The sequence below is a fragment of the Toxorhynchites rutilus genome, chromosome 3, assembly GCF_029784135.1.
Source record: "Toxorhynchites rutilus septentrionalis strain SRP chromosome 3, ASM2978413v1, whole genome shotgun sequence".
Classification (NCBI taxonomy): Eukaryota; Metazoa; Arthropoda; class Insecta; order Diptera; family Culicidae; genus Toxorhynchites; species Toxorhynchites rutilus.
Genome location: NC_073746.1, coordinates 233897531 through 233916113, shown reverse-complemented (window position 1 = coordinate 233916113; position 18583 = coordinate 233897531). Strand labels below are relative to the sequence as shown.

Sequence of the window (18583 nt, the reverse complement as noted above, 5' to 3'; positions counted from 1 at the left end):
TGAGCCTTAATAAAAATATATATTTTGGATAAAAAAAAATGTCTGTGAAGCAGAAGAACTGAATTGTTTATCGATTGAGAGGTTAGAAAGGTTACTTCAATTTCCGATCGGTGAAGGATTTTTACGTAATGCTTCAATTTGTTCATTTGGTAAAATTTCTTTGTCTGTAACAAAACTAGTCCTTTTTTATTTTTCTATTATTTTGCTTATTGGTTCAGTTTGATGCTATATATATCCTAACCTTTAATTGTCTTCAAGATAACTCGTCCAGCACAAACATCTTTATTATTTTCTTCTATAAAAATAATTATAAATTCGCCTAATGAGCCAAACTGATAATGTATTGAGTGATGTATCATGATGTTTATAAAATACAATATGGGTGATCTCACTGTAATATACATTCTCATACCATCTTTATTATTTTCTTCTATAAAAATAATTATAAATTCGCCTAATGAGCCAAACTGATAATGTATTGAGTGATGTACCATGATGTTTATAAAATACAATATGGGTGATCTCACTGTAATATACATTCTTAGTTATCTTTTTTTGAAATGTATTCCACAAAACCTAGATTATATATTTTGATTTCTATAAAAAGTGAACTGAGTTCTGGCTCAATCGATTTATACGTCCATATTCCGGGACCCGATCGGATATGAAACTTCGTAATTCGATCGAGATCGATTTTTGCATTCTACAATCCGTCCAGGATTCCAATCCAATCGACATATGCAAAAATTGCCTTTACACACAACATTGACAAAATAATTAATCCGTAATCGTGAAGTTATTCACTGTCTATCACATTAACAGGCCCGAATGTAATTTTGAATTGTTGAAATTTGAATGAAAATTATTGTTTGATGTTATTGAAATCATTTAAAGACGTAGTCCTCACCCTTACTCAACTATTTTCCTATATTTTTTCTAGCACGCCTGTTGAAACGTTATCAATCACATGAAATCATTATCAGACGCAATTTTTGTTCATGATTTTTTCACCACTTGCGGAAAATGTGTTATTTTATCACTTAGAACACATATAGAACACACTCGATCGAATTTGACAAGATTGGATTACAGAATACAACATATACAACATATACGGAATAGTGGTGACAGGTTCAGAAGTTTTCTAAATGAATTCAATTCAAACGGATTGGAAGAAAGTTAACCATGCATTCATCTGTATGCAAATGAATGGGTTGAATAAAAAAATTTACTATCCTATCTTAACTAACTAACTATATTTTCGTTTCAGGTGTTATATATTGAATATGAAGAAACGAGTACTTTGTTAGTCTGATATGTATCAGATTTGAAAGAATATTTTTGTGTTGAAACTAATAGTCTTCGTCGGACCCATTGATGTTAGGCTTGAATTGGCCGTACTAGTAATCGTATTTGTATTATTTTTCATATTGCACATGAGTATGTCTTTTATGTAATTGTGTTACGTAAAATTATTCCAATATGAAAATATACAATTCATTTCATTTTTAAAATTAATTCAGGTCTATTGTTATTTCATTTATACAGCGAAACTGCCAAACGTCGTTTTATCTTAACTCAGCTGAAACTATGACTTCATGAGCAATACCGTCAAGGCAACCTTTTCCGAGCACATTAAAATCAAAATACGTTGGTAAGTTATTTATATCACGTTGGGATGCTTCGTACAGACAAATATTTGGATAGATTATGCATCCTTATTTTCCTCGCAATTCGCTCGTTGAAAATGTTCACTATATTACAATTTTACTATGGTTTCCCTAATATTTGGCAACAAAAACATGTTGCGTCGCTATGTCGTGCAACGTTTGAATTCGACCAGCTATGTTGTCGACATCATTGCTTTGCTTTCCTCATTCGTCCTCTGCTGTCCGATACCGCTATTTTCTCATGCGACGTTCGGCTGCCAGAAACTGCCTGGCAGAAACGGCCTTGTAGCGCAAACACACCGCAGTAAGGAATATCAAAAGTGCCCGAGTTTTGGAGCAAAGCAGTAGCAGCGAAAATCAGTAGCGGAAAATTTTTATCAAAGTTTCTTATTTTCTATACAGCAAGTAGGCGACGGGCGACGGGATTGAAATCGCGTTGGTAAAATCGTAAACGTCAGAGAGATTATTTAATTTTTTTCTCTGAAGACGGATTGATAGCGGTTCGATTGGTGCAAGTGATTTTTTTTCCGCCGAAGGAAAAACTGGTGCAAATAGGATAATATTCGGTTTAGCGACAGTACTCAAGGTAAGTGGGACTGGTTGTCTGGGTGTTTGAAGGGATCGCTTTTCCCTGGAATAAGGACAGCAAAAAGAGGAATTTTCCGTCCTTAAGTGAAATTTCATTTATCGATTCCGCTACGAAACCGAAAAATTGCCATCGAATTTACGAGAAGCGAGCAAACGCACTTCGTGACGAAGTATTCTTGTCGGGTATGGCGATGTCATAGAAACGGCTAATTTTCTTTTTTTATTTTGGGAACAAAAATAAAATCAGGATCCAGTCAGCAGAGCCTGTTCACCAGGAATTTCAAGGTCACTCCCGGCATAATTGGCGCTAGCGTACTTAGCTTTATTCAACACCTATCGGTGTGCTGGGATTGCTTGTTTGCACGCTGTCTCTGGTATTCATTGTTGCCAGATAGATGTGCTATTTTATCGATAATCCCAATTCTGAAGTTATTCGATCGATGTTGGCCGATATTAAAAACGAAAGCCAAATTTGCCAATTAAATTAATTTTGTTGTAATCTGCATTTAGAAAATGATGATACTAAAGATAAAAAACGAACGAACTAAATTGTTGATTTGTTTTTGGCCTAATCAGTGCCTTATGCTCAATTAGCGAAAACAATTGTCAGGTTTGATGTCCAAGAAAGTTTGATTTTGTACAGTTGCGAAATTTGCAATGTGCATAAAACGCTTGAACCACAAAGTGTCTAAACACGAAACGCGAAATATAAAGATGACATAAATATGCGAGTTAATGTAATTCAGTTTTTTTACACTGGGTTATCCTACACAATTCTCTATTCATTTCAAAAACATCTCCCAAAGATTGTAACTTGGAAATAGATGGTTATCAAACTACTATACACTCCGGAATTATCGAACAATTAGCCATTAACGTAATATGTATAATGATTTCGATCACTTTTTTTTGTTAATCCTTGAACTGTTGTCACTATGGGGTGCATGCGGCATGGACCTCGTTCACTTTTACTCCTGTGACCTATATCCACAAAGCATGTCGGTGGATATGAGAATTTGTGAACTTCACCTAATGTTGTTTGTGGCGACCTGATTTCCCCTTTTAGTGCAAAGGACTGGATTGACTATCTCAACTCTGAGAAACCTCAGACTTGCAACGGGGTTGAAACATGCAAGGGTAATTTAGTCATTACTTTTTTCGTTCCACACTCTCACACAATCCGAGAGTGAGAAAGCAATCGATTCAGTAGTAGTATTGAAGGTGGGCACTTTCCGCCACGATTGTTTATTATTTGTTTTACTTCTCTCCCTTATTCACTTCTGTTGGATCACTGCGCTGATACACGTTGTTGGATTGATTCACTTTCTCGCACACTCGTGCACAATTTTGTTTTAGGTCGAAAAGTTCTGATTTTATGCGTACATGGTTTGGTTCTCATCCTTGTGTTGCTGCAACGCAAAGTCGTGGGTTCATCATCATAAATAGAACCAGAATCTATAAAGATAATATTTTCATTTATCAAATCCAGTTATAAGGATAATTATCTATCACGCATGTTGAGGCAATTCGAAATATCATAGTGTCATAGTGTTAATAAAATAATGTTATGAGATAATACTAATTTAATTTGGAAAAAATATGATGTATCTTGTGTTAATGAGAAATAATTCATTTTTTCTAATATCCGGTATCCGGCTGGGTAGTAGTTCACTATCCGGTATTCGGACGAATGACGAAAGTCAGCTCTTCGAAAGTCATTTAGACACTACATACAGAATAATCGATAAGGATTTGAAAAACAATACAATATTTTAATACGCTTTTAATACCCTCTGAAAATTCTCCAAACTATGGCGGAAAAGGTTTCGTATTGCGTTACCGATCAAAGGTGAATCGGAAATCCAGAGTGGAAATGAATCGGCATTTGCTATGATCGATCATATTCCGGAGTGGACAGAACTGCACTCAACAAAAAAACTATGGATGGGTTATACCTATGATATAACCGCAAGGTTGACGTAGGACTGCCGTTGGCTTAGTAATCATTTGTGTTTTTTTTCAATTAGCAATAATCGCACCTTGGATGTTCCTTATTGGGTACGATATCGCTGCTGCGCAGAGCTATCTTTTGTATGTATTGATTAAACTAGTGAATGAATGAAACAATTTACGAATTCAATTGCAAACAAGTCCCAATTTAGGTCAATTCATGCATTATGGTAGTGGTCATCGCAGCAAATAGCTATCAACATTTTGCCTAATCATCAAACGGTATGCGTAGAAATTGTACCCGCTTTTGCAGACCGTGTTAGCAAAACGAATTCCGCAGTGCAAAAAGGCATGAGAGTATAAAAGTACTGCTAAGATCTGCAGTGCCGATTTTCCCAACTTATTGGTTTCGGAATCTGTTTTAGGAAAACACATTCCGATTTGTAAAAATACAAGCGAGTACAAAAGTACTCGTAGCTTGCATCTCAATTGCAATGCCAATTTCCCACGCTCTATGGTTTTGAAATCCGTGTTAGGGATATATTCCGATTTGCAGAAACGCAAACGAGTAAAAATTACCCACAACTTGCATCTATTTTGCAATGCCAGTTTTCCCAGGCTCCATGGTTTTGAAGTTTGTGTTAGCGAAACATCCATTCATTCCAGCGATAGTATCTCAATCGTTACGCACGTATGTTACGTACAGTCGTATAACTGAGTGGATTTTCGAGCTTTTATACCAATTGGTGTGATTTCAATAGCCTGTTCTTAAAGCAATTTTAAGGCAATTAAAACAAGTTTTTGGATCAAAAAGTAACAAGCATAGAACGCGTAAAGAAACAGCATGCACATTAAAACAATCAGATTATATACTAACTTATACTAGTCGAAAACCATGCTGATACTTGTATTACGGATATGTCGTAAAAATTTTGATAATTCATTTTCGTAACAATAAGTCGCCTTCGCGTGCTTTGTAGCTTATTTTCAACCGTTTTAAGGACAACAGATCATGGTTAACTATTCAGAATTAACCATTTTGCAGCTTTTTGGGCAACAACATTCCTAGAAGATTGGAGATCGATTGTTGCTTTTGTGGCTGTTTCACTCTTGCATACTTCGGTTTGTTTATTTTGTTGGTTATCTGAAATTAGAATTTTTGCCCCTAGGAAAATCTCACCAGTTAAAGCAATAGTCCCTGAAAACTTCACCTGCTTGGCTTCGGAAAGTCTAGTTTTGGCGGCGTGCTGTAACATTTCCCTTCCTTCTTCGAAGTATATCAGCAACTTTTGCAATCACTTTATTTCACAGGATTTCCCATTGAAAGCACTGATGTCGTGTGTTGGAAGCGTGGAAGTGGCAGGGGAGTATTCAACGAGTTCGTTGAAATTGATGGAAAAGCACCTGTATTTGAAGCCCCTAGATCACTTTAATATGGTTCTGCTTCTTCTAAACTATTCTCACATTCCGCAAACTGACAATTAGTGTTCGTTTACAATTCCTCTAATTACTACTCGTACTCGATGTAGTTCCTATGGCATCAGAATACCCAGTTGCTGAATGATTTACGTAAGCAGGCCGCGTTTATGTTGAAACCCTGACCAAATCTTCAACTATAGTGTGGCTCATTCAATTCAATCAATTACGGTACAAAATTGAAAATCGCAAGTTGAATCTCGGTTCTAGTTAATATATGGTAGCGGTAGGTGATGCCGATTGCAGTTGCTGGTTTACTCATTTAATTGGGGCACGATATTATATCATATTCCGAAGTAATAGCATCCGTTGATGTTGAATCATCAACACTTGGGATTTCAAAAATTAATCACAGGAATTTGTTGGATTTTCTACAGAGGACAGAAAAGTTAATTGTTTGTTTTTGTTTACAAAAATTTATATCTACTTACATTTAGTGTTCCCCAAGAGGATATCAACTCGAACAGCACTATATATTTCCCAGATATTTGATTTTGTTTCGAGTCGTCATACAATCGAATAATCTAATAATAGTTGCGTAATATCACAATCTGTTAGCAGCTCCTGCAATTTGTTTTAACAGACGCCATCTCCACACTCGATTATTTCACAGAATGAATGCAGAATGCAACTGTCAAAATGAATACAAGAGAGTACGTGATTGTCATGTAAAAGATATGACGCAACTGCAGTAAAAGTAACTGATGCTCAACTTGATTGTTACATTTGTCAGGTGTAGTAGGCTGAAAATATTTTTTTTCGTACTCTACGTGAATTTTCACGTAGCAGTGACATGTGGATTTTTTGAGTGTACAAATATACAGTCGAAGCGAAGCGACTGAAAAGCAGAATCGATTTTAATGTTTTTTTTTTCTTTGAAGATGTCGGGCATTAGTCCGTAGTGCCTGATTGTAAATGGCCGCCAGTGTTTTTGGAAGCTTGTCTCCGGCCAAACACGTCATTTCAAGGCCTTAGGTGAGGTACCTGTTGATGACCGCTTTGACTAGTCGTAGATGTATCGATATTTACGTATTAACGCTACCGCAGCAGAAGTGGACTATAGATCAGTAATAAAATTTATTATAATGAAATCAATGTAAAATGAGGGCGAAGTTCTCATCTAACGAGGATAAGAAACCGAAACGGCCTCAATTAATTCTTCATCTGACCAATGTAATAGTAATAGGTACCCGGTGAATGCTCCCTTTTAACTCGATTATCCTCACCACTTTCATTCGTTGACTCTGTTTTTGAAAAAAAAGGCAGCAAGAAGGACGTCGAAAATCATAGAGGTATCGCTTTCCTTTGTTCTACCTCTAAACTATTTGAAATATTAGTTTTGGGTTTTATCTCACACACCTCCTACCAACAACACGGTTTCGTGCCCAGAAGGTCTACTTCTACAAATTTGGTGCTGTATACATCGTTCATCGCCCGCTCTCTACAGTCTCGTAACCAAGACAGATTTTTCGGCCGGGTTCGACAAAATCAATCACGATATCGCTGTCGCCAAACTCCAACGCTTAGGTTTCCATAGTTTTCTTTTGAACTGGTTACACTCATATTTGACTGATCGTGTGATGTCAGTGAAAATCGGGGACACCGTTTCATCTCCTTTTTGGGTGACATCGTACGGACCTCAAGGAAGTGATCTCGATTCCTGCTTTACCTCAATGATATTAATCTTTGTCTCAAGTGTCCCAAACTTGCATATGCGGACGATTTTAAATTGTACTACACTGTGAATAGTGTTGATGATGCGATATTCCTACAACAACAACTCGATATTTTCTCTGATTGGTGCGAAACGAATAGAATGGGTTTGAATCCAGCAAAGTGTTCAGTCATATCGTTCACGCGGAAACGATCGCCTGTAACAGTATAAAATACGCAATATCTCTTTGAACCGTGTTGTGACTAGCAAGGATCTTGGTATCGTCCTAGACTCAAAGCTAACGTTTAACCATATCTCATACATCATCATCAAGGCATCCAGGATGTTAGGTTTCATTTTTCGCATCACCAAGCAATTCAAAGACCCACATTGTATTAAAGCTCTTTATTGTGCTCTAGTGCGCTATCATCTTGCGTGCATAGTATGGTCTCCCTACTATCAAAATAGTGTCCGGTGAATTGAGGCGATCCAGCGGAAATTCGTCCGTTTCGCCCTCCGTAACTTGCCCTGGAGTGATCCTTTGATTCTACCCAGCTATGAGGATCGTTGTAAATTGAACGGACTCGATTTGCTCAGTCTACATAGAGATGTAGCGATTGTGGTGATCTTCTTCAGTCGATCGATTTTAATATACGCCTTCGTAACCTGTATTCACATACATTTTTCTGCCTCCCTCACTCTCGCACAAACTACGGTTACAATGAACCCGTATCGAGTATGTCTCGTGCATTTAACGTGCATTTTAGATTAAGTATTTTAAGTTATCAAATTAATAGGTATCATTAGGGCACTCTTCGGGTCACTTTTATCGGCTCAGCTCTTCCCGATATTGTAGCCATTGATACAATTCGTTTACCAGTGTGCCTTTTTATCTCGCGCCTCATGAACTGTCTTAAATGTAAGCAATTTGGACACACGATGTGCTTTTGCTGTAATAAATTACGTTGTGGTAAATGCGGACAGGAACATGCCGATGAGGAGTGCCCGAAACTGAAAATTAAATGTATTAATTGCGGTGAAGCTCCACATGACCTGTCCGTATGCCCAGCATACAAACAGAGTGCGCAACATATCAAGCGTTCTTTGAAAGAACGCTCTAAGTAGTCCTACACTGATATTTTGAAAAAGTCTCTACCTAAGACAGGGAAATTATTTTGCTATTTTGCGCAATGACGAACCTGTTGCAAACGCTCCTAATGCAGGAAGCTTTTGGGCTTCACATGGAAACCGTGAGAAAAGACAAAGACAGTCCATCCCATCTGAGTCCTTAAACACATTAGTGACCCCCCAAACTAGAACGCTAATTTCGAAGAAACCCGTAGCAATTGAACCGAGACCAGTACCTCCTGGTCTACGCGCTTTCTCTTTTAACCAGAGTCCATCAATACCCCCTAGTATCCAAAGTCCTGAATTGAACCAACCTGCTCAAACTAATTCCAGCAGTAATATCCATTTTTTCGCAATCTGAACAACAGCCTCAAACTGGAATGTTGGCGTTTTCGATTCTTGTAGATAGCATTTTGAATGCTCTAAACGTTAGTGAGCCTCTTAAGACCCACATTGTATGCCTACTCCCGGCAGTAAAGACCTTCTTTAAAGAAAAATTAGCTTTTCTCGCTGCGTTCATATCTTTCGATGGATAATTCAGCACAACAGGCCAAAGATTCAATCACTATTATACAGTGGAATTGCAGAAGCCTGTTACCTAAATTAGACACATTCAAATTCTTAATTCATAGTTTGAAGTGTGATGTGTTCGCCCTTTGTGAGACGTGGCTCTCTCCAGAGAACGAATTGAACTTCTTCGATTTCAACATAATTCGTCTAGATCATAATGACACGTATGGTGGTGTATTATTGGGGATCCGAATATGCCACTCCTTTCATAGAGTCCATTTCCCTCCGATGACAGGAATTGAGGTTGTTGCAAGTCAGACAAAAATCAAGGGCAGAGACATCTTTATTGCTTCAATTTATATTTCTCATAGAACTGTTTACCGTCAACAGCTCAGAGATATTGTCGAAGCCTTGCCAGGTCCTCGTTTGATTTTAAGTGATTTCAATTCGCATGGAATGGGTTGGGGATCCCCGTGCCTCATTGATTTATGATCTGTGCGATAATTTGACGACTCTAAACACTGGGGAAGCTACTAGGATAGCAAAACCCCCCGCACGAGATAGTGTTCTAGACCTCTCAATTTGCTCCTCTTCTTTATTATTGGATGGCATATGGAAGGTAATCCAAGACCCCCATGGTAGTGATCATCTTCCTATACATTTATCTATTGCCAATGACTCATATCCATGTGAGACAGTTGATATTCCGTATGACTTAACGAAAAATATCGACTGGATGAAATTTCGAGAAATAATCTCTGAATCTATTGAGTCGGTTCATGAATTACCTCCTCTCGAAGAATATAATTTCATTTCTGGCTTGATTTATGAGAGCACTCTACAAGCCCAAACAAAACGTGTTCCTACCACTCAATTTCGACGCCGTCTTCCATCCCCATGGTGGGATAAAGAGTGCTCTAAAGTTTATCTTGAAAAATCGACTACGTTCAAGGAATTCAGAAAACAAGGAACGATGGACTGTTTCCGAACTTACATTGCCCTGGAACGCAAACTTAAGAATTTGACTAGAGCAAAGAAATGTGGTAACTGGCGAGAGTACGTCAATGGCCTATCGAGACAGACCGCTATGAGCACTCTTTGGGAAACGGATAGGAGAATGCGGGGTCGGAGCCACAATAACGAAAGTGAGGAATACTCTGATCGTTGGATCTACAGTTTTCTGAGGAAGGTTTGCCCAGATTCCGTTCTAACACAAAATATCGTACGTGACTTTCCGTTTCAAAGCGATCATAAAAAAATTTCAATGGTAGAATTCTCATTTGCCCTTCTTTCGTGTAACAAGTGGATAAGATAAAGTTCAATATATTGAAGAATCCTCCCGATTCCGTCCAAAGACTTATACTGAACTTGTTCAACAAATTTCTAGAGCTAAATGTTGTTCCGCGCGAGACAAGTTAGAGTTATAGCCATACAAAAACCCAACAAGCCAGCCTGCGACCACAATTCATATAGGCCAATCGCAATGCTAACCTGCATTCGTAAATTGTTGGAGAAAATGATTCTATTTCGTTTAGACAAATGGGTTGAAACGAACAATTTACCTTCAGATACGCAGTTTGGGTACAGAAGAGGTAAAGGAACGAACGATTGTCTAGCGTTGCTCTCGTCTGAAATTCAAATAGCATTTGCTCATAAAGAACAAATGGCTTCGATTTTCCTTGATATCAAAGGGGCTTTTGATTCTGTTTCTATTGATATATTATCAGATAAACTTCATAATTGTGGACCCTCGTCAACTTTAAATAATTATTTGTATAATTTGCAGTCAGAAAAAACACATGAGTTTTGCTCATGGAAATTTGGCAGTCTCCCGACTAAGCTATATGGGCCTTCCACAAGGTTCATGTTTGTACCCCCTATTATATAACTTTTATGTTAATGACATCGATAATTGCCTTTCGAGACATTGTGGTTTGGTTTCCATTAGGGGATCCTCCTCCACCGATCTGCAAAGACCATTACAGGATACTTTGGACAATTTGTCCACATGGGCTATCAAGCTGGGTATCGAATTCTCTACGGAGAAAACAGAGATGGTAGTTTTTTCTAAAAAGCACAAACCCGCAATATTTCCGCTTGATTTATTCGGCAAAACAATAACCCACTCTATGAATTTCAAATATCTTGGTGTCTATTTCGATTCTAGATGTATCAACTTTCTCAAGACAATAACTGGAACATGGTGGGGTGCCCATCCAGGAGACCTCGTAAGTTTATACAAAACAACGATATTATCGGTTCTCGAGTACGGTAGTTTTTGCTTCCGACGGCAGCTAAGACTCATATTCTTAAGATGGAGTGAATACAATATCGTTGCTTGCGTATTGCTTTAAGTTGCATGCAATCGACTCATACGATGAGTCTTGAGGTTCTGGCTGGAGTACTTCCTCTGCCTCTTCGATTTATAGAAATATCATACAGATATCTCATTCGCTGTAAGTTTTTGAATCCATTGGTAATTGATAATTTCGAAGAACATCTTCAATTGAATCCAGAGTCAAGGTTCACCACCTTATATGTTGAGTTCCGTACACAAGGATTGCAACCTTCGCCAACCATCATAACCCAAGACTATCTATCGTACTTCTGTGATTCCGCTGTAAATTTCAATTTAACCATGCATCAAGAAATACGCGATATTCCAGAACATACACGTTTTGTGATTCTCCCACGGATGTTTTCTTCGAAATTTGGCGAAGTAAGTTCTGATAGAATGTTTTTTACTCATGGATCATGCATTAATGGCTCCACTGGTTTTGGATTGGAATATTTAACGAAAACTTCAGTGCCTATTATAGGTTGAGAAATCCCTGCTTGGTGTACGTTGCGGAAATGGCTGCAATTTTTAACTCTTTGGAGAAAATAAAATTCTTGTCGATTGATCAGTCGCGACCTCAACCTTATGCTCTCCTTTTAGCAATTTTTCAAAAGAAATGATATCTCTGTTTGGTTCCTTCCTTCCTCATCAAACCAAACTACCCCACTAGCTCCATCCCAGTCTTAAATCCAAATCCTGTCCAATATATCTAGTGTTAGATTTAGTTATTACTGAATTGTTAGTCTTAATTATATAGAAATTAAGTTTTATTTTAAGGTGACATTTGATTCTGTAAAGTTAGATAATAAGTAATTGAGTCTGATTAAGAATCGTTTTTAGAAAAAAAATTAGGACACTTATGTTCAGGCCTGTTGATTGTAATGAATATACCACTTCTCTATTAAACGGAACTGAGGAGAATTTGGATTTGGGATGAACAGAACTTCATTGTGGTTGCACCATTGTAGTACGCAGTGTTTGCCAATTGATCCATTTACTGAAAAAGTTACTTTCGTTCGTTCATATATGATCTTACAGAAATTATTTCCACCAGCGGCATTCTTTTGTTGTTACGTGCTACAAATCACGGCCCAATAGAGAACGAGACAACTCTGCTTCGGTTCGTACTTCATGATACACCAGTACGCAAGGAAAACCGTCTTGTACGCTTTCGGTGCAGAAAGTTTATTTTCATCTTTGCCTCTAACATATACATGTCGAACCTCTCCATGCATCATGAGATGGCAGGATCATACGGACTACGCAAAGCGAATGATTAATATTCAGCTAATGTAGCAGATCCTGATTCTTAAGTCTCAGAGAGTGCAAACTATATGATTAACACCGCTCCAGTGAGAAACAAAAACTTTTTCGTTTTAGCTCTTTTCCCATTCGCTTCTCTCCGTAAATGGTGACCGAATGATGACGTAATTTTTCTTGTATAACTTCTCGCTCTGCACTTGTCTGTGCAGCGGTTTTCGCTATAGTAGAACGCAATGAGGTACATATTGAGGTGGAGCAGTAGGCGAAGTATATCTGTATTGGCAAGCAAAATATCGTGTCGTAATTATTTGCTTTCAATATGGATTGTATATGGAAGAAACAAAACAATGTTCAAAATACTCTCGGTTGCATGAGAATTTGAGCCAAAATTCTCATTAAATCATTCAACTGTTTGTTTTTTAACAGATGACAACTGTATTGTGGCTTATTTTGATAACTTATGTGTTAAAAAGGTCCAGAGAGTAGTATGCTTAGTTCTCATCATATCATAAGCAGTAACATTTTCGGAGAAATTTTAATTAATTGGCGATTATTCTCTCACAACATACACACCGACACTGAGAGCCTTCGAATCATCAACTTCGTAACGTAAAAATAACGAAACTTCGTTTGTTTCTATGAGCGTGGGGGAGTGAAAATGGCATATTGAAATATCACTTTTATTCATCTTTTTGGCGTGATTTCACAAATATTCACTGCACGCTATCACGTTAGCCTCATAATCAGCGGTAGATCTGAAAAAATGTTCCTTTTTAATTGATAAATTACTTCCTGAAAATAGCATTTTCACATGGATGCGGTAAGCAATCAAACATAAACACAACGACCCAAGTCACTATTTGAGAAATAGTTATGGCAGCGCATGCTATGTCGCTCGAAATTCTATCATCTACATTACCTTTTTTCCAGACAATTGAGTAGAACGGGACGATGTATGTGGTTCAAACTTGTATGCAGGCTTCGAAAATGGTGTGCGATGTCTGGTACAGTTCAGATATGCAATCAACAGTCTTCGTTCCTCTCTTGGTTCAATCATTTAGTGTAACACAAAGGATTACTGTCATTCATACAAGTACCTGAATGATCCACTCATATTTGGTTATATGTTCGTGAGGGGTTACTTGCATACTTTAATTCGAAAATCACCGTATCATTCGATATTGATCGAAATCCAAACATTGGTAGTACGTACTTGCTGTAATGGAGGCTGGCTAGATCTGGTCGCAACGGAACTGGACCATCATGAGTCTAAATGAAGGATAAAATCCGTTTGTTGAAAAACTCGCTTTTGTATATTTACAAACTCATGGTTATATCCGCCATAAAAACACAGGACAGAAAAGGTTCCTTCGCCAAATCATGATTTTTTTTTGCGATCTTATCTGCGAAAACAAATTTGAATCTGTTAGGAACCTTGCTGCGAGCAGAAGTCTTGTAGATTTTGACCCCGTGATTTGGTTGATATCAGCTTTGTATGAGTCGATTAAGACACATTCATCGCGTCTCATCAACATTTGATCGCTATCGCCAAAATGAAGTGCTCAGATTCTAAATATGTGTTTTAATTCACATTTTCCCTCAAATTGGGCAATCAGACTGCGCGGTGATAGTCGTTCAAAATTATATTTAAAGTTCTTCAATTCTACAAAAATATAGATTCCGAGTATTCCGAGTTCAAATGAAGAAGAACGAAAGGCAAATGAGAAATGAAAGAATTATATGTTTATTTCAAAAGTGGATCAGGCTCTCGGCCAACAAAACGAAAAATTTAAAAACTCTGGTGGGGTTTGCATTAAGGATAACATACATGTTTTTAGTATTGTTTGCTTACTGAGCATTTCCGCTGTGGACAGATGATTAACATATTTTTTTGCTTTCGTTTTGCAGGACCTCGCCTTCCCCATCGTCTCCTAGCAGTAGCAGATCGAACAGTAGAAACCGCAGCAAAATGAGCGATCGTAAGGCAGTGATCAAAAACGCCGATATGGGCGAAGAGATGCAGCAGGACGCCGTTGATTGTGCGACGCAAGCCCTGGAAAAGTACAACATCGAAAAGGTTAGTTGACAGATTTATTTTAAAGGCCGTTGACACACGTGATATTAAGCAGGCGAACACGAATCGCGAAATATGAGTTGGGAACGTTATAACACACGCACTCTTCAACATTGTGCCCCAAGGATGTCCTCTGGCATTCACACTAAATTGCAACCCACTCAGCTGACCGATGGGAAATTACATTATTTTCCCGTGCCCTCTGGTGCCGTTGGGGTGTTCCTAGCGTCTACCGTTTTTATGCCATCAGACACAAGACTTTCCGGCCCTCCATTGAAACGGATCGAGCAAGGTCGCTATTGAATGCTGCTGTAGCGGCTCTCGGAACAAACGAATGGTGGCGGGATGCGCTTGTAATAAATTTAAATTATTTTTAGAACTTTCATTTTATTATGCAAACAATATTGGCAAAATGGCACATTCACAACGCGCACTTCAGTGTCACATCACTAGCAGCCTAAAGGGTGAGAAGGACTGAAATTTTCGATGGGGAAAAGCAATGCAAGCCTACCGTAAAGGTTGCGAATCATTTACCCGAGATGAGAGCGAAGGAAGAAGGCAATTAACAGGGATGCCGAACCACGCGTGATATCAAGATTTTCAATGTTATAAAAATTCTAAAAATTTTTTTCCCATACCTGTAACGTATGTTTCTCGTATAATATTTTCTAATAAGTAACATTTGGCCGATGTAGTACAAAAGTTTTACTGTCAACAAATTACATTTTTCTGATATTAATTGTCATCAAACCTAATACGAGAGTATGCACTGTAAGTACATTATGTAGAAATATTTAAGTGTTATTGAAAATTGTTGAATTGATCGAGAAAGCATGTTTATAAGAACCAACATTCTGGTTCAGAATCGGTCCGGAATCGCTGCAAAGTCTTGTCTTAGCTTAGCGTTGACGGCGGAATGGTGTCGACATCCGGAGACGATTTTAGTTTGTATGAGGCCAACTGTTCTCTATCAGATTTGTCGGCCCTAAGGCAGTTTTAAATTGCTAAAATTTGTATGAAAACTTTTTTTTTGCGTTATTTGCCTACTAGAAGTACGTTGTTCTGACCCTAATTTAAACTATTTTCTATGAATGTTCAGATATTCTCACCAAAACTTACCATAAAATTATCTTTAGACACAGTTTTTGTATGATATTTTTTCACCACTTGCAAGCTAAAGTGATTTCCATTTACATAGTACCAATTTAATTTGGGAAAAATAATTTCCATTCATAATTTGTATTTTAAAAGTGTGTTCATTTCTTCTGCAAGCCCATATTGTCATGCCTTTTCCATTTCGTAATACAAAGCTAACTGCCGTCAACTCGAATTGCGTGTTCAAAGGTAAGCTAACACGTCCATGTCGTGTTTCTGCCGTTTGCGTTGAATTATGTTTGGATTATACACAACGTCTTTAATCTGAAATGAGTGGAAGATGTTATTTTTGTTATTTTGGGAAAATCGAAAAATTGTTTTTTTTTCATTTTCCATACACCACAAACGGAAGGGCACACCAGACTGAAAAAATGTCAAGTGGCATTGGCGGCTCCAGTTGCGATACATTCTTTTCCCAAACCGTCGCGAATAGAGGCAGATTTTTTCATTTTGCTCGATTTGAGTATATATTGAAGGTTGGACACCAAAAAATTACCACGAGAGTTTTTTATTTGAGAGTCAAATTATTTGTTTTTCTATGTACACCCAGGTTTTTTTTTACGCGGGGGATACGTACCTCGTAAAAAAACCGCGTTAACCCATTACTGTCCAGGTTATGTTTACTTTGCGACTCTTGCGGGAAACTCGAACTTTACAAGCTTTAGTATACAACAAAACAACAAAAATGACAGATAAAATGACACTGACACAAAAAACACTCTTAAATTGTCATGTGGTATCATTTAAAATGCGCTTAACACTTTAGTTTCATCAAAAACAGTTTTTCAAAAACGGGCATTTTTGCGTATTAAATTTCATACGCTGGGCACTAATGGTTGGAAAATCCGCGATAGATATCAAATGGGAATATCCTTACGTAAAAAAGAAGTAAAAAGCTCGCTTCCGAAAGCCCGTAGTTTTTTTCAACAATTTCGTTGGTTACTGGTGGCCATAGTTCGGTTTTCCTTACGAATGAGGTCATCTGCTGTTGCTAGAAGATTCCCTTGTGATTTGCACACCCTACTGCCGATGCACGTGCAGTACCATTGTTGGACCGTCCAGAGCTAAGAAGATAGGGAAAGACATTCACGAATCGTTGCCCGTAAAAACCCCGTCCCGTTGTACCGTCCGGTGAGCTCCCGTTACCCAACACCTAAAATTCACGTAAGAATCATGATAAGGTGCGGCACTAATTTTCTTCATAAGCGCTAAGCTCCGTTACAAGCACTTATTACCGTAATATGTTCTGAAGGAGTATAAAAGAGAAGTGTGAGCTGAGGGAGAGATGTGATATTGCACTGGTATTTTCCGCGTTAAGTGGAAAATCCGCGTAAAAAAACCGCGTCAATTGGAAAATCCGCGTAAAAAAACCTCGTAAAACCCGCGCGAAAAAACCGTGTAAAAAAACCTGGGTGTATCGGGTATTTATTAAAGTACAATCAATCTATTAAGTTACCTATAGCGAATGATAACGCTAAAAATATAATTTCAAATTGTCAAAAGGTCTATTCTCTATACCCTCCAGCTCTCTGCTCGAATTTCTTTTTGTCAAGCATTTTCGATATGTCATCGCAGTTGATCGGGGCGACAATTGCATTGTTCCTTACCGGAAAATATCAGAAAGTTGTGACGAAACAATGAAAAAAAGCTTAGTCTCCATTCTGCAATGAGAGTCATGGATGAACATTTACTTTGGATTGTCACCATCCGTATCTGCACGATACGAATTGCTGGTGGATCCCCAATTCTTGTTATTTCTCATCGTCGTTACTATGGGCAGCCAATCGATGCGATTCCCAGCATCTGTTCCAACGATGAGCTGACTTTCCGAAAGTAGGATACATGAAACTGTTCACTTTATATCGGTTGCTAGCAATGGTTTGGGGCATTCATAATATAGCATTTATTGTGACGACAATGACTGAGAAGTCACAAGAAGAATTACGGCGAACGCCCGAGGATAGGTACCATTCGTTGCTATAATGAAATAAGATAATTGGAGGTATGTCGATAATTTACCATTGCTGTTTACTTAGGTGTTAGTCATTGATAGGAAAAATCTAGGCAGTATTCAAGGAAAAGGTTGTTTACTTTTGTGTTTCACACAAAAAAATCTTCTTAATTTTTGTAACCTATTTTATTTTAAAGTAAAAAAATTAAAGTCGTCATTCTACGTTGAAAAATTCTACTTTTACTCTTTTGAATGAGTTCTAATGAATATTTAGCAATCGTATCGGTATTTTTTTCTCCCGACAATGTGTTTTCTATTGTGAATTACCAGTTGTCGCTGATGTGATTGTTCGTTTCCATAAACTTCGTCGAATTTGATGAAGCGGTTTTGTCGTGTTTAGGTACACAACAAAACCTAACTACGCCAAGACACATGAACGGTGGAAAATTTGCCATTAGCGCCACAGCACTCTCTATTTATGACCGACGGCTGCGAAAAAAGCCGGAAGCAATGGCGAACAACGCAATGGAAAAACGGATATTGGATTAATGTTTGCCATTGGGGTCAAGAATGCGATTGTTGCTAATATGCGTTTAGAATAAGCTCAGTGTTTATATATTTGCACACACAAACATTCATCGCGCCATATATTTTATATATGGTTGGCTAGTAAAACACTTGACGCTCAAGTTTTTCTTTCATTTTCATGAGGCGGTCAGTGGTGTCTTATGCCGCTTATACCGCTAGAGACGAGAACGCGATGAGTCGATGTGGAGGATGTTGATGTGATTGCGTGGCGTGTGGATGGGTTATAAACCATTCATGC

At 38.0% G+C, this 18583-nt stretch overlaps 1 protein-coding gene across 3 annotated transcripts in view; it reads left to right on the top strand.

The window, feature by feature from the left end:
• LOC129776135 (dynein light chain 1, cytoplasmic) overlaps positions 1–18583 on the top strand; it is a 41845-nt gene that overhangs the window by 5873 nt on the left and 17389 nt on the right. For 2 of the 3 annotated variants that reach the window (XM_055781571.1, XM_055781570.1), the window contains 2 exons: positions 1549–1654; positions 14486–14654. In XM_055781571.1, coding sequence (XP_055637546.1) covers positions 1599–1654; positions 14486–14654 — 225 coding nt within the window. In that variant the 5' untranslated portion in view covers positions 1549–1598. Of the gene's footprint in view, positions 1–1548; positions 1655–1961; positions 2257–14485; positions 14655–18583 lie in introns of those variants that run through there. The other variant, XM_055781572.1, reaches the window with a different exon arrangement.